Source organism: Hemitrygon akajei, chromosome 8 (assembly GCF_048418815.1).
Source record: "Hemitrygon akajei chromosome 8, sHemAka1.3, whole genome shotgun sequence".
Taxonomy (NCBI): domain Eukaryota; kingdom Metazoa; phylum Chordata; class Chondrichthyes; order Myliobatiformes; family Dasyatidae; genus Hemitrygon; species Hemitrygon akajei.
This window is the reverse complement of record NC_133131.1, coordinates 53,712,895-53,737,828: the sequence shown is the minus strand read 5'-3', so window position 1 is coordinate 53,737,828 and position 24,934 is coordinate 53,712,895. Positions and strand designations below refer to the sequence as shown.

The 24,934-nt window shown below is 43.8% G+C and overlaps 1 protein-coding gene across 4 annotated transcripts in view; it reads left to right on the top strand.

The window, feature by feature from the left end:
- The window catches only part of LOC140731909 (SH2B adapter protein 2), a 172,267-nt gene that overhangs the window by 92,984 nt on the left and 54,349 nt on the right, over nt 1-24,934 (top strand). For all 4 annotated transcript variants that reach the window (XM_073053879.1, XM_073053880.1, XM_073053881.1 and 1 more), the window contains exons 6-7: nt 6,726-6,826; nt 17,179-17,346. In XM_073053879.1, coding sequence (XP_072909980.1) covers nt 6,726-6,826; nt 17,179-17,346 — 269 coding nt within the window. The remainder of the gene's footprint in view (nt 1-6,725; nt 6,827-17,178; nt 17,347-24,934) is intronic.

The window sequence follows — 24,934 nt, the reverse complement described above, 5'->3', positions numbered from 1 at the left end:
CCTCATCCGGGGCCAGTAGAACCGGTCTTTGAGTAATCCATAGGTCTTTTCCACCCCCAAGTGTCCAGAATCATCATGTAGGGCCTGGAGTACAGCCTGCCGATACTCCTCCGGCAGGACCAGTTGCCAACAGTGGGGTTGGTCCGGAGGCGCCGTTACCCGGTACAAGATTTTGTTCTTTAACTTCAACCGAGACCACTCCTTCAACAACAGGGGCACGAATGGGTGTTTCGCCTTCTCAGCCAATGCCCCATCCCCCCTCTCGACCGCTCTCCACACTGTGCCAATGGCCGGGTCATTTTGCTGAGCAGCTGCCACTTCCCCCGGACTCAGTTCCGGCAACTGTTTAGTCCGCAGTGTGGTCAGGTCACAGTAAGCTAGGGGTATGGCGTCGTCAAACCCCCCCCAAATGGTCCACGGTTCGTTCCAGCCTCCCTCTTCCCTCGGCCTTCACGGTGATAGCAAACTGACACATCGCCTTCACTCCAGGGGCAGGGACACTCTCCCACTCCTCATCCCTCTCCTGTTCCCCCGGCTCCCGACGAGACAAATCATCCGCATCGACATTCTTGCTTCCGGGCCGGTACCTCAGGCTGAAATCATATACCGACAAGGCCACCAGCCACCGATGTCCTGTGGCATCCAGCTTTGCCGAAGTCAAAATATAAGTGAGCGGATTGTTATCCGTTCGCACCTCAAACTTGGCTCTGTACAGGTAATCGCCCAACTTGTCCACCACCGCCCACTTCAGCGCCAGGAACTCCAACTTGTGAGTGGGATAGTTTCTCTCCGATGGCGACAAGCTTCGGCTGACAAAGGCTACCGGCCTCAATGCTTTGCCATGCTCCTGGTACAGAACAGCCCCGAGACCCTCTCGACTGGCATCCGTGTGCAGCACATATGGCTTCTGGGGATCGGCAAAAGCCAACACCGGGGCCTGGGTCGGTGCCCTTTTCAAAGATCGGAACGCCTCTTCACATTGATCATCCCATCTCGAGCCAAAAGGTTCCGCCGGGTTCCAGTATCCTCCAGCGTCCTGCCTCTGGTCCCCCATCCTTTTGTTTCCCACCGGGGGATAGCCACACAACAGCTGAGTCAACGGGTGACACACTTTGGCGTATCCTTTCACAAATCGCCGGTAATACCCACAGAAACCCAAAAATGAGCGCAGAGCGCCCACTTTCTGGGGTCTCGGCCAGGTGTCACGGCCTCTATCTTGGTTGGATCAGTAGCCACTCCCTCTCGCGAAATGATATGGCCAACGTAGCTAACCGACGACTTGCAGAACTGGCATTTGTCCAGGGAAAGCTTCAACCCTTCTTCATTAAGCCGGCCCAACACCTTCAACAGCCTCTCCTCATGGTCCTCCAAAGTCGATCCAAACACTATCAAATCGTCCAGGTACACCAGCACCTCTAACAGATTCATATCCCCCACAGTTCTCTCCATGAGCCTCTGGAAGGTGGCTGGGGCTCCCGATATGCCTTGGGGCATTCGTTCGAACTGAAAGAACCCCAGCGGGCGGATAAAAGTGGTCTTCTCTTTATCGCCCGCACTCATCGGGATCTGGTAATACCCACTTCTTAAATCCAGCACACTGAACCACTTCGCACCGCTCAGGCAGGCCAGCGCATCCTCGACTCTTGGGACAGTATATTGATCAGGGACAGTTCGCCGATTCAACGTCCTGTAGTCAACACACATGCGCACTCGCCCATTCTTCTTCCGTGCCACCACTATTGGGGACTCATAAGGACTTCGGGACTCAGCTATGATTCCAGCCTCCTTCAACTTGCACAAGTGCTGGCGCACGTCCTCAACATCTGCCGGAGCCAGCCGCCGGGATCTCTCTCGGAACGGGGTGTCCTCCGTCACCCGAATGGTGTGGCGAGTGCTTTTGGAGCAGCCAACATCAAACTCGCCCCGAGAAAAAACAGCTTCCATCTTCAGCATCTTCTCCACTAGCCTGTGTTTCCACTCCGGCGACACAGGGGAATCCCCGAAGTTAAAGACTTCAGTGGTCAGCTCCCTTCGATGCTCCGATCCCTCCCCGTTAGGGGTCCTCGCTGGTGCGCTAGACATTACCGTCACCGGGAACAGATGTGCCAGCGGCATTCCCCTCTTAAAGGTGATTTCTCTTGCCGTGGTGTTCCTGACACTTATAGCTATACGCCTCGCATGTACCACCCCTGGTCTCTGCACTTCGGGCCTCACCAGCGTCCCCGCCGGAAATCGTGTCTCCCCTTCAAGATCGTCCGGGGTGTCTACTAACAGGGCTTTGCCCGTCGGCACTCCTGGGAATCTGGGGGTTCCCATCACTAGTGCTACCTCCCCGGGTCGGATCACCTTGGGCCTCGCCTGCGTACACCACACCATCCCGCGTTTACACTCCGGGTCCAGCCCAAGGGAGGCAACTCCTTCTTCGAACACTGCTTGAAACACTGGATGCACCGAGAGGGTCTCCAGAAAGTCTTCCCCCACTTTCTCCTTACAAGCTCCCAGGAGCCGTCGCACAACGGGGGAATTAGTCCCCACAAGGAGGGCAGCACCACCAGTTTCCACCGGGTCAGGACACACCAACACCAACGTCTCAATAGCTTCGGACACTCCCACATCGCCCTCCGAGAACTCCAATCTCACCGATAGGTACCCATCGTACGGGTAGTCACCCTCGCTCACACCCCAAATCTGCAGGGCGTCAAATGGGGTTACGGGCAAATGCTTTAGATATTGGTTGTAGAAAGACCGGTACAATAAGGTCACCTATGATCCTGTATCCAGAACGGCTTTTGCGTAAACTCCCTCTATCCGTAGATCCACACTGGCACGGGGTCCTACCAGCCCATCTGGAATAGAGGCGTGGGCACCCGGTGGTCCCCTGGCTGATCTCTGGGAACGTGTTCCTCCAGAGGCTCCAGTCCGTTCCATCACTGAGCCTCTCCTAAGTTTCCCGACACCTCCACCTTCTTAGTCGCAGGGGAGCTTGTCCTCCGCAGAACTCCTTGTCTCTCACAATCCCACCTAAAGTGTCCCTCCTCTCCACAGCTATAGCACACCCTCGCTCTCCCACAGTCCCGCCTGAAATGCCCCACTTTCCCACAGTTAAAGCACACGCTGCCTGCCGCCCCTCCTCTCCCAGGATGACTCCCGCTCCCAACCCACTGCACTGGTCACCCCTGAGAGTGGGTATCTCCCCTGTCCCTCCCCTCCAGAGGGGATTCTCTACCCCTCGGTGGGTTGTCATTCCTCCACCCAGCCACCACTTCCTGTATCGCTGAGGTTCGCTCCCGTAGGCCCGCGCCCCTTTTCCGCCCCAATGCTCTCTCTTCCTCCCACACCTCTCTAATCAGTTGCCCGAACGATGGAGGGGGACCTTTCCTATAAGCCTGCCGGATAGCCCACGCCACCTTGTCCTCCTCCAGAGAGCCACTGAATAACTGACTCATCCTCACGCTAGCCACGTCCGGTGCCTTCACTACCCCCCGGCGCCACAGCCCCGAGAGCATCCCCTCCATCCTAAATATGTACTCGGAGAGCTTTTCCCCTCTCCATTGTTCCAGGCGTTGGAACTCTGCTAAAAGCAGCCAGGGTTCCCCTGACAACCCAAACGCTCCCTCCAAAACTTCTATACATTCCTCCACTGAGGCCCCAGGCTTCTCAGCTTTCAACTCCCGAACTGTTTTGGCTGCTGAACCCCTCAAACTTCCCACCAATCGCTGCCTCTTCTCTTCCTCCGAGCCTGGCCACTCCTCTAACATCAAGGGCGTATGCTCGATCCAGGTCTCATAGTCCACCTCCCCGTCCTGAGTCAGATTGGCTCCGGAGAACACCCCCAGCTTCAGCCATGGCCTCTCGGTCATTCCCACCAGGGAGTTAAGTGCGGCTGCCAGCTCAGAGGCTTCCACCCTACCTGGGGAGCGGGGCCTATTCACGACTCCCTCCTCCCTCCTCCCTTTGCTAGTGCCTGCCACCTCTCTGGGGTTTTCCTCTAGCTCTAGCTCCTCCTCCGATGTCTCCTCAGCCTCACCCTCGGAGAAGGGGTGGAGCCCCCACAGCCCCTCCTCCCCCGGTACACTGACCGTCGCCGGCAGTTCCAACGTCCTGACGTCAGCACTCGTACCAACCAACACCCAGCTAGACTCCATCTCTTTACCACACCGTCTAGCTACCAATTCTACCTGCCCCATACCTTTCACCAAACTTAACCCCCGCACTACCGCGTCTCCCGAAACTCGAAAATCCACTCCGCTCACTACGCATGCGTACTGTACTGGTACACCTTCAAATCCGCACCAGCGAACAATTTTATCTCTCTCCATTTCCGCTCACTACCTGCGCGATTCCACAGCCCCCTGACAATCCAATCCCGGCGAGCACCCCACAAATGTAACACTTACCCAACAGGCTGGTATATGTCTAGGGGAAAAGGAGATCCAGCCACACACCAACCCACCTCCCGTACACGCAGGTGTGTGAGAATCGCGTTTATGCCTCGCGCCCGCCAACAGTAACAAACCCACAACAAATACCGGTATGAAATACACTTTAAAGAGCTTACTAAGATTAAAAGAGTATTAGGCAATACAATATATATATACAAGAAAAAAACAAAAGGCGCCAACTTATCAAAGTTCAGTCAGTTTAGTGCACATCGGTGGAGCTCATCCAGCGAACCATTCGACTCCTCGGTGGTCGTCCTCCCGACCTCCACTTCGGACTCCACTCGGTGGTCGTCCGAGCGCACGTCCTCCTTCCTCGGCGTCTCCCTCCGGACTCCCCTCACACCTCAAGCCCGCGCAACCCCTCCCCCAAGTTCCCAGCCTCACAAAACACAATAACATTCCCCATTGATTAACAAATGAATACAATGACCATATCAGCCATTCTAAAGCGAAACAACGACGAGAGAAACTTTTAACAGACAAAGAAGCATTCCTACTCGTAACAAACCAAAGAAGCTCTTTTTAGTAACATACACAGGACATTGTACAAAAGGATATACTGACAATGGAGAGGGTTCAGAGAAGATTCACGAGTATGATTCCAGGAATGAAAGCGTTACCGTATGGGGAATGTCTGGCAGCTCTTGGGCTGTATTCCCTGGAGTTCAGGAGAATAAGGGAGAATCTCATAGAAGTATTCCGAATGTTAAAAGGCCTGAACAGATTAGATATGGCAAAGTTATTTTCCATGGTAGGAGAGCCTAGGACAAGAGGGCACGGCTTCAGGATTGAAAGACATCCATTCAGAACAGAGATGTGGAGAAATTACTTTAGTCTGATGGTGGTAAGTCTGTGGAATTTGTTGCCATGAGCAGCTGTGGAGGCCAAGTCATTGGGTGCATTTAGGACAGAGATAGATAGGTTCTTGATTAGCCAGGGCATCAAAAGGTATGGGGAGAAGGCAGGTGGAATGGGGATGACTGGTTCAATGACAAACTGCTCTAAAAAGCAATCTCATTGGCATTTCAGATGCAAAGTATCCTTTCAGTAAGGTCCCACCTTCCCTGGAAGAGAGCCCAATGATCCAAAAATCTGAAGCCCTCCCTCCTGCAGCAATTCCTTAGCCATGTGTTAAACTGTATGATCTTCCTATTCCTGGCCTCACCAGCATGTGGCATGGGTAGCATCCTGAGATCACAACACTGGGAGTCCTGTCCTTTAATTCAGCACCCAACTCCTTGAACTCAGAATGCAGACCTCATCATCCATCCTACCCGTGTCATTGGTACCAACGTGGACCATGACCTCTGGCTGCTCACCCACCCAAATAAGAATGCTGTGGACTGGATCTGAGATGCTCTTGACCCTGGTGTCTGGGAGGCAACAAACCGCTTATTCTCAGATCTTCCTTTCTGTTCCTCTAACCAATGAATCCCGTAAGACTAAAGGTTCAAATAAAGAAAGTTCAGTGGTTCATTTATTATCAAAGTATGTGTGCAGTATACAAGTCTGAGATTCGTCTTCTCTGGGTAGCCACAAAACAAAAAAAACCATGGTAGTTGTTCAAAGAGGAAAAACATCAACCTCCCCCCATGAAAAAAATCTCATAAACCCCAAATGTAATCATAACATTTTCCTCTTGACATGCATTTTCCATCTCCCTTTGTAATATATACACTACATTTTTACTGCAGTTTGGGAGTTTGTATACAACTCCCGTCAGGGCATTTTCACCCTTGCAGTTCCTTAGCTCAACTCACAATGATTCAACACCTTCTGACCCTATGACACTTCCTTCTAATCATTTCATTGCATTTTCTTACCAACAGAGCCATGACACTCCTTGCTGACTTCATCACCTCTGCCCTTCCCACCTCTTGCACTTAGTTCCATGCTGTACCTTCCTCTCCACTCAGGTTCCACCTCCTGCAGCCCTGTGCCATCTCCATCCATCACCTCCCTGTCCCATCACTGTTTCTACTCTCACCTACCCCCCCACAACACGGCCCACCCGCCTATCCCTTACTCTCACCTGGATCCACCCATCAATTGGCAGCTCTTACCCCACCCCTTTCCTCTCAATAATTTATAACATCTATCTCTTCTTTGCTGTCAGTTCAGATGAAATGTATTGAGCAGAAATTTTGACTGTCCATTCTCCTGCACTGATGCTGCCTGATGTACAGAATTGCTCCAGCATTTCTTGTTTTGTACAAAGCAGCCATTCCCTTGGGTCAGGTGAACTACAAGTGCTGACTTTGATGTTCTGCACTTCCTCTGCAGAGACAGTGAAGAGGATGTGGAGTTGACCTCCTGCCCACTCGCAGTGAGTGGTCCCAGCAGAGAATCACCCTTCTTCCCTGACTGCACCTGTGACTCAGACAGTAAGTAAATAGTCCAGCGTTGTGTTGGTATGGAAGAGGCTCCACTACCATTGCAAGGAGGTTTTTCTGTTCCAGACAAGATAATCTGCTCTACATTTGCACAGTGATCTCCCTCTGAATCTGCGTGGCGAGAACAGTTTTGCATGGTGTTCGTGGCTCCTGTGTTCTACAGGACCTGACATACTGCCACTGCCCAATGCACGACTTTGATTCTGCATCAATTCTTATAGATTAATGGTCCCTTAAATCTATCATCCATAGCCTAGAACATGTCTAGTGTATCCTGTACCATCTGACATCTCCTATGATCATTGAATTCTCTCACTCTCTATCTCTCTCTCTATTGGCACTCGCACTCTGCTCTCTCTCTTCTCTCTGACCTTCAGCATTCTATCTCCGCTCTCTCTCAGTCTCCTCTCTTCTCTTCCTTCTCTGTTCCCCCCTCTCCCCCTCGTCCTCACCCCTTCCCCCTCTCCCACTCTCCCCTCCTATCCCTCTCCCCACCCCCCTCTTCCCCTCACCCCTTCTTCTCTCCCCTCTCTCACTCTCACACTCTCCCCCTGCCACTACCCCTCCCTCCTCTCCCCCTCCCCCTTCTTTCTCGCCCCTCTCTCCTACTTCTCTCTCCCCTCCCCCTCTCTCTCCTGCCCCTCTCCTCTCTCCCCCTCTCTCTCCCCCACCTGCTCTTCGGTCACCCCTCTCCCCTTTCCCTCCTTTTCCCTCTTACCTCTCTCCTGTCTCCCCTTCCTCTCTTCTCCTCTCCCCCTCTCCTTCTCTCCCTCCCCTTCTCCCCCTCCCTGCACCCCGTCTTCTGTCGCCCCTTTCCCCCTCCCCTCCTTTTCCCTTTTCCCTCTCTCCCCTGTCTCCCCCCTCCCCCACCCGCTCTTCCGTCACCCCCTCCCCTTTCCCTCCTTTTCCCTCTTACCTCTCTCCTGTCTCCCGTCCCTCTCTCCCCCTCTCCCCTCTCTCTCCCTTCCCTCTCTCCCTCCCCCTCCTCCTTTCTCCTCTTCCCTCTCCCCGCACCCATCTTCCGTCGTCCCTCTCCCTTTCCCCTCCTTTTCCCTCTTCCCTCTCTCCCCTGTCTCCCCTCCCTCTCTCCCCTCTCACCCCCTCTTATCCCCACTCTCCCCCTCCCCCTTCCTCCCCCCTCTCCCCGCTCCCCCTTCCTCCCCCCCACCCATCTCCCCCTCCTTTCCCTCCCACTCTTCTTTCTCTTAGCTTCGCCCCACCCCATCCGGTCTTCTATCATTTTGGATTTCCCTCCCCCCTCGGCCCGAAACGTGGACTGTACTTCTTCCTATAGATGCTGCCTGGCCTGCTGCGTTCCACCAGCATTTTGTGTGTGCTGTTGTTTGAATTTCCAGCATCTGCAGATTTCCTCGTGTTTCTGAAGTCTCCGTTAGTACTTTTTACAGCATCCTGAGGGAAAGTTCTTTTGGAGAGGCTGAGCAGCTGGGAAGGGGTTGGGAGGGAGAGCTGGGAGTAGAAATTATAGTGGAAACATGGGAAGACATCTGTGATAATGCAAAGAAAATTTCAGTTTGTAATAGAACTAAAGCATTGCAACTCAAAATTCTGCATAGAGACCTCATCTTTAATAATCAACTCCAACATCTTCCCAACCATTGAGGTCAGACTAACTGGCCTATAATTTCATTTCTTCTGCCTCTCTCCCTTTTTGAAGAGTGGAGTCACATTTGCAATTTTCCAGTCTTCTGGAACCATTCCAGAATCTAGTGATTCTTGAAAGATCAATAGTAATGCCTCCATGATCTCTTCAGCCACCTCTTTCAGAACCTGGGGTGTACAACTTCTGATCCAGATGATTTAGCTACCTTAAGAGCTTTCAGTTTCCCCAAGAACTTTCTCTCTAGTTATGGTAACTTCACACACTTCATAACCCTGACACCTGGAACTTCCACCATTCTGCCAGTGTTTTCCACAGTGAAGGATGATGCAAAACACTTATTCAGTTCGTCCTTCATTTCATTGTCCCCCATTACTACCTCTCCAGCGTCATTTTCCAGCTGTCCAGTATCCACTCTCACCTCTCTTTTACACTTTATGTGTCTGAAAATTTCTGATACTTTTCTTCCTTTTCTGGATCTCTGTCAGGATAAACTATCCACCAACATTTTCTCCAAACCACCCCCCTATCTCCCTCGACTACCTGGACCACTCCTCTTTCCACCATGTGATTTATAAGGATGCTATCCCTTTCAGTTTCTCCATCGCCACTTCACCTGTTGTCAAGATGAGAGCTTCTACTCCAGGACCTTTGCGATGTCCTTTTTCCTCAGAAGACATGGCTTCTGTTCTGTTGTTGACGAATGCCTCACCCACATCTTCTCCATTTTATTCACCACCCCCCACACAGGAACAAGAACATGGATTTCCCCTAATCTTCAACTTTTGCTTCACCAGCCTGCACATGAAAGGAGGCACTTGTAAGGCATGAAAATGTCCGACGCTGGCCTCTCAGGCCTGAGTGGACGTTGTCGTCATCATCAGCCTCCACAACCAGTATATCATCTTCTGCTATTTCCTACAGCTATAATATGATCCCATCAACACTTTTTGCTCTCTCTGTAATCCACGGTGTAATCAACCCTCCCCGCTGCCCCTCCCTGATCCCTGTCACTTTTTACTGTAATTACAGAAGATGTAACAGTTCCTTCCTCACTATCATGCTGGGACCTAGAATCATAAAGTCATATAGCATGGAAACGGATGCTTTAGCCCAACTCACCATGCCCAGAGAGCTGCCTGCAGCCCTCTGCACCTCTCCTATTGAAAGTTTTTAAATGTTGCTAAAGTGCCTGTCTCAAACATCTAAACATACCTTCCAGGTAGAGATTCACTTGCATCTCTTCCAACCTCGTGTATTGCAATCAGCAACTCTTAAGAGACAGGTTATTTGGTCTAACTGGTCCATGCCATCCAGGGTACCCTCCAAGTTGGTTCCAATTGTTCACATTTGGCCCATATCCTTCTAAACTATGAACTTCAGTAAGGCCTTTGACAAGGTCCTGCATGGGAGGTTAGTTAGGAAGATTCAGTCGTTAGGTATACATGGTAAGGTAGTAAATTGGATTAGACAATGGCTCAATGGGAGAAGTCAGAGAGTGGTAGTGGAGGATTGCTTTTCTGGTGACTTATGGTGTGCCACAGGGATCAGTGCTGGGTCCATTGTTATTTGTCATCTATATCAATGATCTGGATGATAATGTGGCAAATTGGATCAGCAAATTGCTGATGATACAAAGATTGGAAGTGTAGTGGACAGTGAGGAAGGTTTTCAAAGCTTGCAGAGGGATTTGGACCAGCTGGAAAAATGGGCTGAAAAATGGCAGATGGAGATTAATACAGACAAGTGTAGATATTGCACTTTGGAAGGACAAACCAAGGTAGAACATACAAGGTAAATGGTAGCTCACTGAGGAGTGCAGTAGAACAGAGGGATCTAGGAATACAGATACAAAATTTCCTAAAAGTGGCGTCACAGGTAGATAGGGTAGTAAAGAGAGCTATTGGTACATTAGCCTTTATAAATCCAAGTATTGAGTATAAGAGTTGGAATATTATGGTGAGGTTGTATAAGACATTGGTGAGGCTGAATTTGGAGTATTGTGTGCAGTTTTGGTCACTTAATTGCAGGAAGGATATTAATAAGGTTGAAAGAGTGCAGAGAAGGTTTACAAGGATGTTACCGGGATTTGAGAAACTGAGTTACAGAGAATTGTTGAATAGGTTAGGACTTTATTCCCTGGAGCGTAGAAGAATGAGGGGAGATTTGATAGAGGTATATAAAATTATGATGGGTACAGATAGAGTTAATGCAAGCAGGCTTTTTCCACTGAGGCTAGGGGAGAAAAAAAAAACAGAGGCATGGGTTAAGGGTGAAGGGGGAAAAGTTTAAAGGGAACATTGAGGGGGCTTCTTCACACAGAGAGCAGTGGGATTGTGGAATGAGCTGCCAGATGTAGTGGTAAATGCGGGCTCACTTTTAACATTTACAAAAAACTTGGACAGATACGTGGATGAGAGGTGTATTGAGGGATATGGTCCAGGTGCAGGTCAGTGGGACTAGACCGAAAAATGGTTCGGCACAGCCAAGAAGGGCCAAAAGGCCTGTTTCTGTGCTGTAATGTTCTATGGTTCTAAACCTTTCTAATCCATGTACCTGTCCAAATGCCTTTTAAAGGTTGTTAATGTACCCGCCTCAACCACATCCTGTAGAAAGTTCATTACACGCACTTTGTAAAACAAAAAATTGCCCTCGTTCCTTTTAAATCTCTCCCCTCTCTACTTAAGCCTATGCCCTCCATTTCTTGATTCTCAACACTGAGCTTCATATTTCATCTTTTCTCTCTTTATTGCCTCTTTAGTTGCCTTCTTTTGGTATTAATAGCCCTTTCCAATCAACTTTGGCCAGCTTTGCTCTCATGCCTCTGTAGTTCCCTCTCCTGATACAGTTTATATTCTCCCTGTCAAACTACAGCAAGAATGTTATCATATTATGATCACTGCCTCCTAAGGGTTCCTTTTCCATAAGACCATTAATCCATTGATATTTCATCATGGGTAATCCATTTCCGTCTCAACTCCAAACTCCTGCCTTCTCATCTTAACCCATCATAACATGTATTATCACAAATCTATCAACCTCTGCCTTAAATATACTCAATGACTTGGGCTCCACAACTACCTCTGGCAATGGATTCCACAGATTCATCATCTCTGGCTAAAGAAATTCCTCTTCATCTCCATTCTAAATGGACATCCCTTTATGCTGAGGCTGTTCCCTCTAGTTCCTCACCTTGGAAACATCCGCTCCACATCCACTCTATCTAGGTCTTTCAACATTCAATGGGCTTCATCCCTCATTCTTCTGAACTCCAGTGAGTACAGGCCCAGAGCCATCAAACACTCTTCATATGATAAGCCTTTCAATCCCGGAATCATTTTTGTGAACCTGCTTTGAGCCTTCTCCAATATCAGCATATCCTTTCTTAGATATGGAGCCCAAAACTACTCAAAATATTACCAAGTGAGGCCTAACCAGTGCTTTATAAAGTCTCAACATTACATCCTTCCTTTTATATTCTAATCCTCATGAAATGAATACTAACATATAACATAAAAAGAAGCTGTCTCAAACCAGAAAAAGTTCCCTTTATTCCCACTCTTTGCCCCCTGCCAATCAGCCAATGCTCTATCCATGCTAGCATCTTTCCTGTAATACTATGGGCACTTAACTTGGTAAGCAGCCTCATGTGTGGCACCTTGTCAAAGGTCTTCTGAAAATCCAAGTATGCAACATCCACTGAGTCTCCTTTGTCTATTCTTGTCATTTCTTCAAAGAATTCCTACCAATTTGTCAGGCAAGATTTTCCCTTGAGGAAACCATGCTGACTTCAGCCTATGTACCTCCAAGCACCCTGAAACCACATCCTTTACAACCAAGTTCATCATCTTCCTAACCACCGAGGTCAGACTTACTGGCCTATAATTTCCTTTCTTCTACCTCTGTCCCTTCTCGATGAGTGGATTGACATTTACAATTTTCCAGTACTCAGGAACCATGCCAGAATCTATTAATCCTTGAAAGATCATTACTAGTGCCTCCACAATCTCTTCAAGCACATCTATCAGAACTCTGAGTTGTAGACCATCTGATCTAGATGACTTATCTACCTTCCGATCTTTCAGTTTCCCAAGTACCTTCTCCCTATTAATGGCAACTTAACTGGCTTTTGCCCCCCTGGCACTCTTAGACTTCTGGAATACTGCTAGTGTCTTCCACAGTGAAGACTGATGTAAAATACTTATTCAGTTCATCCGCCATTTCCTTGTCCTCCTTTTCTAGCTCTCCATCAATATTTTTCAGCAGTTCGATATCTACTCTCACCTCCCTTTTACTCTTTATATATCTGAATAAACTTTTTGTACCCTCTTCAATATTATTAGCTAGCTCACCTTTGTATTCCATCTTTTCCTTCTTTATGACTTTTTTTAGTTACCTTCTGTTGGTTCTTAACAGTTTCCCAATCTTCTAATTTCCCACTATTTTAAGCTCTATTATATGCCCTGTTTTGGCATCTTAGTTGGCTTTGACTTCCCACGTCAGCCACGGTTACATCATCCTGCCTTTAGAATACTTCTTCAGGATGTATGTATCCTGTGCTTTCTGAATTGCTCCCAGAAACTTCCGAACAGTTTTGGCCGACTCCTCTCTCATGCCCCTGTAATTACCTTTACTTTATTGTCACCAAACAATTGATACTAGAGCGTACAATCATCACAGTGGTATTTGTTTCTGCGCTTCGCGCTCTCAGAAGTACAAATCGAAGTAAATATAATAAAAAAATTAAATTATAAATCATAATTAGAAAGTAGAAAAGGGGAAATAAAGTAGTGCAAGTCAGGTCCGGATATTTGGAAGGTACAGCCCAGATCCGGGTCAGGATCCGTTCAGCAGTCTTATCTGAGTTGGAAAGAAGCTGTTCCCAAATCTGGCCGTATGAATCTTCATGCTCCTGAACCTTCTCCCAGAGGGAAGTGGGACAAAAAGTGTGTTGGCTGGGTGGGTCTTGTCCTTGATTATCCTGGCAGCACTGCTCCGACAGCGTGTGGTGTAAAGTGAGTCCAAGGATGTAATACTTTACTCCACTGTAATACTGATACATCTGACTTTAACTCATCCCTGTCAAATTGCACAGTGAATTCTATCAAATTAAGCTTTACCTTAAGATCCCAGATTAAATCTGGTTCATTACACACCATCCACCCAGAATTGCCTCTTTTGCTAGTGGGCTCAACCACAAGCTGCTCCAAAATGTCATCTAACAGGCATCCTACAAATTCCTTCTCTTGGAATCCAGCAACAACCTATTTTCCCAGTCTACCTGAATATTGAAATTCTATACGACCACTGTAATATTACCTTTTTTTACATGATGTTCAATCTTCCATTGTATATCCCACATCTTGGCCACCATTCAAAGACTTGTATATAAATTCACATCAGGGTACTTTTATTTTGCAGTTTCCATCTCAACCCACAAGGATTCTACATCTTCCGATCCTCTTTCTAAGGTTTTAATTAATTTTTTACCAACAGAGCCACTTTATTCCCTCTGCTTACCTGTCTGTCTTTTTGATACAATGTGCATCCTTGGACGTTAAACTCCCAACTATGATCTTCTTTTAGCCACGACTCAGTGATGCCCACAGTGTCATACCTGCCAATTTCTAACACCTACCTTATTTCATATACTGCATGTGTTTAAATATAACGCCTTCAGTCCTGTATTCATCACTCTTCAATTTTGCATTCATGTTACTATAAGTTAAATTCATATCTCTTTCTAAACTTTTTGCTTTTTTATTTATTCTGGAGTCTTTTGTAACCTCTCCTGCACTCTCCTTTTACTCTCAGCTTTCCAAACTGTTGAACCTACTATTTAGTTTAAAGACACACTTTAAATAAGGAGTTCCCAACCTTTTTTATGCCATGGACCCCTACCATTTACCAAGGGGTTTGTAGAGCCCAGGTTGGGAACCCCAGCTTTAAAGCATCCCACTGACTGCAGTTTAGCCCTATCAACTGCCTCTCAGTCTCACTACACACTGAACCTGTTTGTATACTAACTGCCTCATCCTCTGTCCCACCATACTGGTTCCCATTCTTCTTCCCCACAGCTCTAGCAAACCTGCCTGTAAAGATTTTGGTCTCACTCATGTTCAGTTGTAACCCATCCTTTTTGTACAGGTCATACCTCCTCAGTGGTCCAGAAAGCTGAAACCCTACTCCCTGCACATAATTCCTCAGCCATACTTTAATCTGCCAAATCATGCTGTTCTTATCTTCATCAGTGCATGGCACAGGCAGCAATCTAGAGATCGCTACCCTTGATGCCTTGATTACTTCCCTTTTCAGATTTCTACCAAGCTCCCTATATTCTCTCTTCAGGACCTCACTCCTTTTCCTACATCTGCCATTGGTACTAATGACTGGCTGCTCACCCTTTAGAATGCTATGGACTCAATCTAGGACGTCCCTGACCCTGCCACCTGGGAGGCAACATACTATCCAAGTGTTTCTTCCATGTCTGTTGTCCAGTCTAACTGTTGAATCTGTCACTACTGCACTCCTCTTCACTCCCTTCCCTCTGTGCAGCACAGCCAGATTCAGTGCCAGAGATCTGATCACTGCAGTTTTTGCCTGGTAGTCCTTCCACCCCTCCCCCCCACAACAATATCCAAAGCATTCTACTTAGTATTGAGGGGAACAGCCACAGGGGTATACTGCACTGGTTGCCTATTCCCTTTCCCTAGTCACAGGCCTCCAATTCGATAAACAACCTTCCACCATTACCTTCTGCTTCCTACAAACAAGCAATTCAGTGTCCAATTAGCTGTGTGATCTAACCTTCCAGAACAGCGTACCATGTGGAACCTTTTCAAAGGTTTTACTGGCTTTCATATAGACAGTGTCTATTGCCCTACCCTAATTACTTGTGTAAGAAATGATTACACGAAGCCACCAAGCCATGCTGACTTCCCCTGTCTTCCAGATATTTGTTTTCAGATATTCATTCAGCAGTCAGTAACCTAGATCCCCTCTGTTTCTGACTGCTAAAGGGATGGAGAGAGAAACCTCTTCTGCTTGCTGTCATTGGCAGCTACTTTCCACAAGTTTCTTCTATTGGGTGGGATGGTAAACAACATCCTCCAATGTCTGAGTCATTGTATTCTGCTGAACAGAAGAGAAACTTATTTGTCATCTGTGGTTGTCCCACTCCGTACCTGTTGTGTGTCATGGTGGGATGAGTCCTACAGGTATCCATGAGCACCATTGAAAACCTGTTACTGTCAAACCTCACCAAACACTGGCCAACAGAGCACATACAATTCCTCAGAACCACATTAATGTTTTAACCAGAACTACACCTGACTTGACATTACACATTCAAAGCCATTTCTGACCAGACATTGTATTATATTAGCAAACAGTGGTTATGTTTTCTTGAAATATATATTTCCAGTTTAGTCTGTTCTTGCTGATTTATCCATTCAGGCTACTCAAAACCTGCAGTGTGGTTGTCTTCCATACAGTCATGGGGGGAGGGGCGGGGTACGTCATGGAAAGAGGCCGATGCATACAGGCTTCACTCATCCAAGCTGCCCATTCAACAAGCCCTATCTGCCCATGTTTGGCCTATATTCCTCTAAGTCTTTCCTATCCACGCATTTATCCAAATATCTTTTGGATGTTGTTATTGTACTGTACTTTCTCTGGCATATACTCACCACCCTCTATGATAAGGAGCTGTCCCTCAGGTCCCTACTAAATCTCTCCCCTCTCATCTTAAACTATACCCTCTATTTTCTAGTTTCCATTCCCTGGAAAAAAGATTATGTGTATTTGCACTATCAATGCCTTTCAGGATTTTATGCTTCACTATTAGACAACCCTCAATATTCTCCGTTCCAAGGAATAAAGTCCTAGTCTGTCTGACCTTTTCCTATCACTCTGGCCCTCAAGTGCTAGCAGCATCCTTGTCGATCTTTTCTCCACTTTTTCCAGTTTAGTGACTTATTTTCTTTAACAGGACAACCAAAACTATACATATTTCTCCGTGTGGTCTCACTAATGTCTTGTACAACTGCAACATAACATCCCAACTCCTATACTCGATGCGCTGATTGATGAGGCCAGCATGCCAAATACCATCCTTAACACCCTGTGTAGTTGTGAAGATGCTTTCAGTGAACTATTTCTCAAAATGCTTCCCAGAGCCCTACCGTACAATGTCTTACCCTGGTTTGATCTCCAAAATGCAATACATTATTTATCTGGATTTAAAGCCATTTGCCAATCTAAAGCCCACTTACTGAGCTGATCAAATCCCCCTGTAAATTTTGATAACTGTCTTCATTGTCTATGATACCATCTGTTTTAAACTGCTGGGGACTCCAGTGAGATGGGGTGTTGAAGATTAAAGTAAGTCAGAATTTTTGAGACTACAGTGAGATGGTGTTGCGGACAGCATCAAAACATAGTGTTGGGAATTGTGTCGAGACGGTCGTTGGGGACTGCGTTGAGACGGGGCGTTGGAAACTACAGCGAAACACTGTTTTTGGGATGATGTTTTTGAAACTGTCAGTGTCACTGGTAAAGGACGATGCTCTGCTGTGACAGTGGTTTTCCACTTGTAGAAGTTTGTCCTTGTATGTACTTCAAGTGGCCCAGTGTATGGGGGCTTGGATTTGGATGTCTTTGAGATGACACGGAGTGTGCTAACCCCATGTTATCCTCCTTCCACCCTCCTCCCCCACCACCCCAGCTGTCACCCAGCTCCCAGTCAAGTCGTCCACTGATCCAGAGTCTGCTGTCACCGTTTCTCCAGTCAGACCAAAGGAAGTCCAGGGGTCACAGCCACTCGCTCATGTTCCTTTAGAAAACTTCCTGCAGACTTTACGTTCGGACTCTCCAAGCACCATCATTTCCACAGGTAACAGCCACACTTGCAGCCTCTCAGCGCAGCCGCTGGGAACTGTTGATCAGAACCATCTGTGGTTTATTAACTGGTTGGGGATTCAGATTCCAAATCAATATGTGAGAAAAATATTCACTGCTCTAGACATGTTTATCATCTATGTTTAACACATGCACATTGTTAGATGCTGTGTATGACGATGTCCAGGCAGCACAGTGACAGCCAATTCTGCTTTAACTTCATTCCATGTTTTTGGAAACATGATAAAGTAGATGCACTCAGGACATGGATTGGCTGGGATATTATAGCCGTAATAGAAATATAGCTGAGGGAAGGCAGGAATGGCAGCTCAATGTTCCAGGGTACAGATGCTACTGTTGTGCAGATCAAGAGAGAAGAGGGAGTTGCCTTCTTTTTGCAAAAGCACATAACAGGATATTCTTATTCTTTTGAGGCCACCTGGGTAGAACTTAGAAAGAAGAGTGAATGGTCAATTTGATGGGATGGTATTATCAATGGGAATTGGAGGAGCAGATATGTAGGGAGATTCAAACAATCTGTTGGAAGAACTCAGTGGGTTGAACAGATTTCATGAGAGGATGGAAATCCCTACATTAGAACTGAGAGTAGAGAGACAAGATAGCCAGCATAGAGAGGAGATGGATAGATCTGCTCCTTGGTTTGAAATTCTAAATTAGAGAAAGGCCAATTTTGATGGCATCAGAAAGGATCTGGCAGCAAAGAAAAAATGAGGAGTATGAGAAATGCAAAAGAGCACTTAGGGTTAGGGTTAATTAGGTTAATCAAGAGTGCTAAAGGAAAGGATGAGGTTGCTGTGGCAGACAAGGTGAAGGAGAATCCCAAGGGCTTCTACAGATCTATTACGAGAAGAAGGAAAGACAAAATTAGTCCACTTGAAGATCATGCTTGAAGTCAAAAGAGATGGGGGAGATCTTAAATTGATTTTTTGCATTTGAATTTACTCGGGAGATGGACACAAAGTCTATAGATTTAAGTCAATGCAGCACTGAGGTCATGGACCCTATGCAGATTACAGAGGAGGAGTTTACTGTTGCCTTTTAGGAAGTTAATGCAGAAACTGCAGGGGCCCTGGTGGAGGGACAGGGTGCATGAGTTCAATGGGAGACAGTCAGCAGGTGGGATGGCACTCTCATGTTTATTTCCCCCTGCCTTCCTATCCAATGGTTGCCCATTGAGGTTGCATAACAAACAGTTCCTTCCCCTGGCCATGGGACTATCATGATATGTTACAAAAACCTCCCCAAATGTGGTCATTATCCACTCTGAAGAGTGCAAGTTTGATATTTCCTTGTGACTAAGCCCTAGCTAACCTTGGTCATCTGGATCATAAGATCAGGGGTGGTTCGCAGTGTGAGTTATAGAGGCCCAGATTTTGAAGCTTTTTGATTAGTACTGAGGGGATAATGGTGAACACCAATCAACAAACAGCAAGCTTACTTGGGTATTGCTGCTGTCCAGGTGGTCCAAGGCCGAGTGGAGAGCCAGTGAGATTGTATCATTTCATTTTTCAATCTTTTTTATTGATTTTCAAATAAAGAATATACAAATACAAATCGAAAGAGGAGCTTAACAAGTAGATAATACAAAAGACATATAAACAGCAATATTAAAGACAAAAAGCATATAATATCAAACTCAAATAGGTAATATATTATGCTGTTATATATACAATGGTCAGAGAGACATTACAACTCCTCATAGCAATCGTAAAAAAAAAGATTGGAAATTTTATTGATAGAGAAAGAAAAAACCCCACTAACTAAACTAAAACAAAAAAGAGAGAAAGAAAAAAAAAGAAAAAGAAAAATTAGGCGTCCAAATGAGGATAAACTTAAAAAAAGAAAGAGAGAGAAAAAAAACACATCCTTCCAGTCATCTCCGAACCTTCATGGACAAGGATACTCTCCAAAGAGAATAAAGAAAAATAAATAAATAAAGATAAATTAAATCATGTGAAAATATTGAATAAAGGGTCGCCAGACTTGTTCAAAATCAAAAGATGTATCAAATGTCCAGCTAATTTTCTCCAAGCTTAAACATGACATGATGGAGGAGAGCCAATGGAAAACAGTGGGCAAGTTAGGTTCTTTCCAGTGTAGCAAAATAGCTCTCCTAGCCAGTAAAGTTGAAAAAGCTTTCACATGTTGGGCGGAGGCAGACACTTTGCTTGCTTCCTCTGGGAAAATCCCAAAAATTGCTGTAAGTGTGTTAGGTTGAACATCCATATCTATAACTTTAGATAATATTCCAAACACATCCCTCCAAAAATTATTTAAACTTACACATGACCAAAACATATGGGTTAGAGTAGCCACTTCTGCATGATATCTATCACAAATAGGGCATATATTAGGAAAAATATGTGCCAATTTATCTTTGGACATATGGGCCCTATGTACTATCTTAAACTGAATTAAAATATGGCATGCACAGATAGATGAATTATTGACTAAATAATAAATTTTACTCCATTGGTTATCTGAGAGTGAATGTTGAAGTTCTACTTCCCAGGAGCGTTGAACCCTATCATTAGGCGATGTGCGAGCATTCATTAACTGTTTATAAATGATAGCTATTAATCGTTTTTGAAAAGGTTTAAACTGAAAAATAACATAAGCCAAATTTGAAGAGCAGATCAAGGGGTAATTTGATAAAAAGTCACGTAAGAAATTCCTAACCTGTAAATACCTGAAAAAATGTGTATTGGAGATATCATATTTATCCATTAACTGTGAAAAAGACATTAAACAGTCTTGTAAAAACAAATCTAAAAAAGTTTTTATTCCCTTAATTTTCCATGTTAGAAAAGCCTTATCCAAAGTTGATGGTTTAAAAAAGAAATTAGAATAAATATTACTAGAAAGTAAAAAACCATTTAATTCAAAAAATCTATGAAATTGAAACCAAATTTTTAAAGTATGTTTAACAATAGGGTTAAGAACTTGTTTACCTATTCTGGAGAATGAAAAGGGAAGAGGAGCTCCTAATAAAGAAGCTAACAAAAACCCCACTACTGAATTTTCCTCCAGCTGTAACCATGAAGGGTGATCTTGATAGTCTATATCATAAATCCAAAAAGTAATATATAGCGAATATTAATTGCCTAATAATAAAATCTAAAGTTTGGTAAAGCCAGTCCTCCATCTTTTTTTTTATTTTTGCAATAAAAGTTTATTCATTCTAGAGCTTTTATTATTCCAAACATAAGACAAAATCAGAGAGTCTATTTCATCAAAAAATGTTTTTGGAACAAAAGAGGGAACTGCTTGAAATATGTATAAAAATTTCGGTAGAATAACCATTTTTATAGCATTTATTCGACCTATCAATGACATCGACATAGGTGACCATTTAGAAAGCACCTGCTAAGTATATTCAACTAAAGGGAAGAAATTATACCTATATAGGTCTTTAAAAATTTTTGTAATTTTGATACCAAGGTAAGTAAAATGGTTTTTGGCAATATTAAAAGGTATTTGATCATAATAATCAGAATAATTATTAATAGGAAATAATTCACTTTTATGTAAATTAAGTTTATATCCAGAAAAAGTACCAAATTCCATAAATATAGATAACATAGAAGGAATAGATTTCTTAGGATTTGAAATGTAAACTAATAAATCATCTGCATATAACGAAACTTTATGTAATTTATCCCCTCTCCTAATACCCTGCACAGAATTAGAATCCCTAAGAGCAATAGCAAGTGGTTCTAAAGCCAAATTAAATAATAAAGGGCTAAGGGGACAGCCCTGACGGGTACCTCTATATAATCTAAAGTAAGGAGACTTTTGGTTATTAGTGAGAACCGCAGCTACTGGGGCATGATAAATCAATTTAATCCAGGAAATAAATTCTGGACCAAAATTGAACCTCTTCAAAACCTGAAATAGATAAGGCCACTCCACCCTATCAAAGGCTTTCTCTGCATCCAAAGATACAATACATTCAGATTCTTTGGATGAGGGGGAATAAATGATATTTAATAATCTTAGAATATTAAAATGTGAGTACCTATTTTTAATAAATCCTGTTTGATCGTTTGAGATAACATTAGGCAAGATACTCTCAAGCCTATTTGCTAGAATCTTAGAGAGGATTTTAAAATCTACATTCAGTAAAGAAATAGGTCTATAGGATACACATTCCAGTGGGTCTTTCCCTTTTTTTGGAATCAATGAAATTAGTGCTTCATAAAAAGTTTTAGGAAGGTTCCCAGAAGATGTAGAATCAGTGAACGTTTGATGAAGATGTGGTATAAGCATTTCGTGAAAGGTCTTATAAAATTCTACCGTATAACCACCAGGTCCCGGAGCTTTACCTAATTGCATAGAGTATATAGCCTTGGCTATCTCCTCTTGTTTAATAGGTGCATCTAACATATCAGCATCTTGAATCGAAATTTGAGGTATGTTTAACCTTTGCAAAAATCTATTCATAGTGATATTACTATCAGAGAATTCAGATTTATAAAGATTAGAATAAAAGTCCATAAATATCTTATTAATTTCATAAGGATCTAAAGTTTCTGTTCTATCTGGTCGGCGAATTTTTAAAATCTGTCTTCTGACCATCCCAGCCTTTAACTGACCCGCTAAAAGTTTAGCAGATTTTTCCCCATGTATATAAAATAAACTTTTAGATTTAAAAATTTGCTGTTCAATGGGAAAGGTCAGAAGTAAATCACACTGTGATTGAAGTTCGACCCTTTCTTTATCTAGGTCTTCAGCAGGTTTAACTGAATACACTTTATCTATCTGTTTAATTTTATTAATAAGCACTGACAATTCTGCTTTAGCTTTCTTTCTCAAGGCTGCTGAATATGAAATTATCTGTCCCCTAAGAAAAGATTTCAAGGTGTCCCATATAACCAGATTTGACATTCCTTCAGTTGTATTAAATTCAAAAAATATAGAAATTTGCGCCTTAATAAAATTAACAAAAACTGGATCCTGTAACAAAATGGGGTTCAATCTCCACTGTGAGATTTTCAAAAATCTATCCGGGAGCTTAAGGGTTAACTTTAAAGGCGCGTGATCTGAAAGCGCAATGATGTCATACGCACATTCAACAACAGAGTTTAACAGACGTGTATCTAAAAAAAAGTAATCAATTCAGGAATATTTGTGATGGACGTGTGAAAAAAAGGAGAAATCTTTATCATTGGGGTGTTTATATCTCCAAATATCGACAAGGCCATATTCTAATAAAAAAGAGTTAATACAAGCTGCCGCTTTATTAGGAAGCGACGGATTGGTTGATGACCTGTCAATTGCCGGATTTAAGCAACAGTTAAAGTCACCACCCATGATCAGCTTATATTCATTGAGATTCGGTAACTCTGAAAAAAGTTTCTTAAAAAAATCAATATTATCTACATTAGGTGTGTATACACACACCAGAGCTACCTTTTGCTCGCATAATAAACCAGTAACAATTAAATATCTTCCAATCAAATCAGTTGTAGTATTAAGGTGTACAAAAGGGGTTTTGGGACTAAGAAATATAGAAATGCCTCTTGTTTTACTATCCGACAGCGAGTGGAACAGAGGCCCTTTCCAAAAGCGAAAAAATCTATCCCCATCCTGTTTTCGTATATGATTTTCTTGCGCAAAAATAATATAAGCATTAAGTGTTTTTAATTTCTTTAAAATCTTTTTACGCTTAATGGGATGATTGACACCGTTCCAATTCCAAGATATTATATTAATTTTATTAACATCCATGTTTAAAATTGAGTTTAATATTATATAAAAGAAATGTTACACAAGTACAGATTAAACCAAAAGGCGTGGGTACAACCAGAAGGAGTGACGCATTTACGAAAGAGAAATCCATCAAAAGAACGAATAAAACCTACTCTAATAGACCCCTCCCCCCTCCCCCCCCCAATAGATAGAAAGGAAGGAACCAATAGGTTGGTCCCAATGCTAACTAATCACCTTTGACCCTGTTCTCCAACTTGCAGCTCCATATATAAAAAAAAGCAAAAATCCCATGGAAAATAGCCATAATAAAAGGCACAAACAGAATTCAACTACTATAATGTTGTGTCTAACATTAATAAAAACATAATCAACAACGGCCACCTTAGAATCAGCTAAAGTAGCTTAAACACATATTCAAAAGAAAGAATAAATCCGAGCAAATAATGTTACAAAGAATATTCTTTCTCTCAAAAAAGAAAAAGAAATGAATATATGTATATAACAGACCTAAAACTATAAGTATTGAAACAAATAAAAAAAAAAGATTAATACACAACAGGTCCTACACGGACCACTAAAGTACAATACTATAAAGGTTCCCTACAAAACAGTTATATATATATATTAATTATTAATAAGGTAAAAAAAAATAAATCGACCACGTCCCATACCAGAGAGTGAAAAGGTATAACATGTACTTAACTCAAAAGCTACATAAACAACTCATACAGCAGATACTTCAAAATTGACTATTGAATAATCGATGTAACTTTAATATTTTATTCAGTAGGCTCAACTTTAAAGTTTTTAATATACTCCCATCCCTTGTGAGGAGAGTAGATTCTCAATGGTTGAGATTTTTCAGGAAAAACTATCAGCTTTGCTGGAAAGCTAAAGGAGGGATTTAAATCTATACATTTCACTCATAACTTCTCGATATTTCTTTCTTTCGGCAAAGATTTCGGGGGGATAATCTTCAACTATACGAATGTGTGTTGAATTAAAGAGTAATTTCCGTTTCTTTCCGGCTTCTCGAAGAATAGCTTCTTTAGTCGTGTAATAATGCAAAGAAAGTACAACTGCTCGAGGACGTAATTCGGCTGAACGCTGAGAGAATGGAATTCTGTGAGCTCTGTCGTTTAAGGGGCTAGTTTCGAGGGTGTCATTGAAAAGTGAATACAGCATATCTGAAAAGAATTTTAACAAATCGCCAGCTTCAGTATTTTCAGGCAGTCCCAGAATACGCAGATTCCTCCGATGCCCTCTACTATCTAAATCAACCATTCTTTTCTTCATTTTAGATAGTTCTGAGGTAATTTCATTGATTTTCTTTTCCATGTAAGATATCTTCATTCCTTGATCTTTAATAGTTTGCTTGAATAAATCACGCTCGCTCTCGATTCGGGTTGTAGTCTGCTGAAGTGTTTGAAGTTGAGAATCCAAGTTTTTCAGCGAGTCTTGAATCGTAGAAATAGCTCTTTCGAGCTTCCCATTTGAACCGGTCAGCTTATCAATTTTAATATTAAGTGATCTGAATTCCGACTTCATGTCTTGTATTGAAGAAAATATTCCCGCTAGTGTAACAGGTTCCTCTGTTTTCTTGGTTTGTTCCGTTTGCTCCATTTCGGGGAAAGTCTTGCCGCTTCTGAATTCAATACCAGAATGACTTTTTTCGGCCATTGTAATTAAGTCGTAAAATCCTTCAGTAGAAATAATAAATCCTTCAGTAGAAGTAGTAAGTCATTAGAACTAAAAGGGATCTGTTAGTGGGATATAAAATATATTAAAAGGGAGAGAGCCGCTAGAAACGCGAGCTGCTGCAAAGATGGAGAATCGGGATTGTATCCACT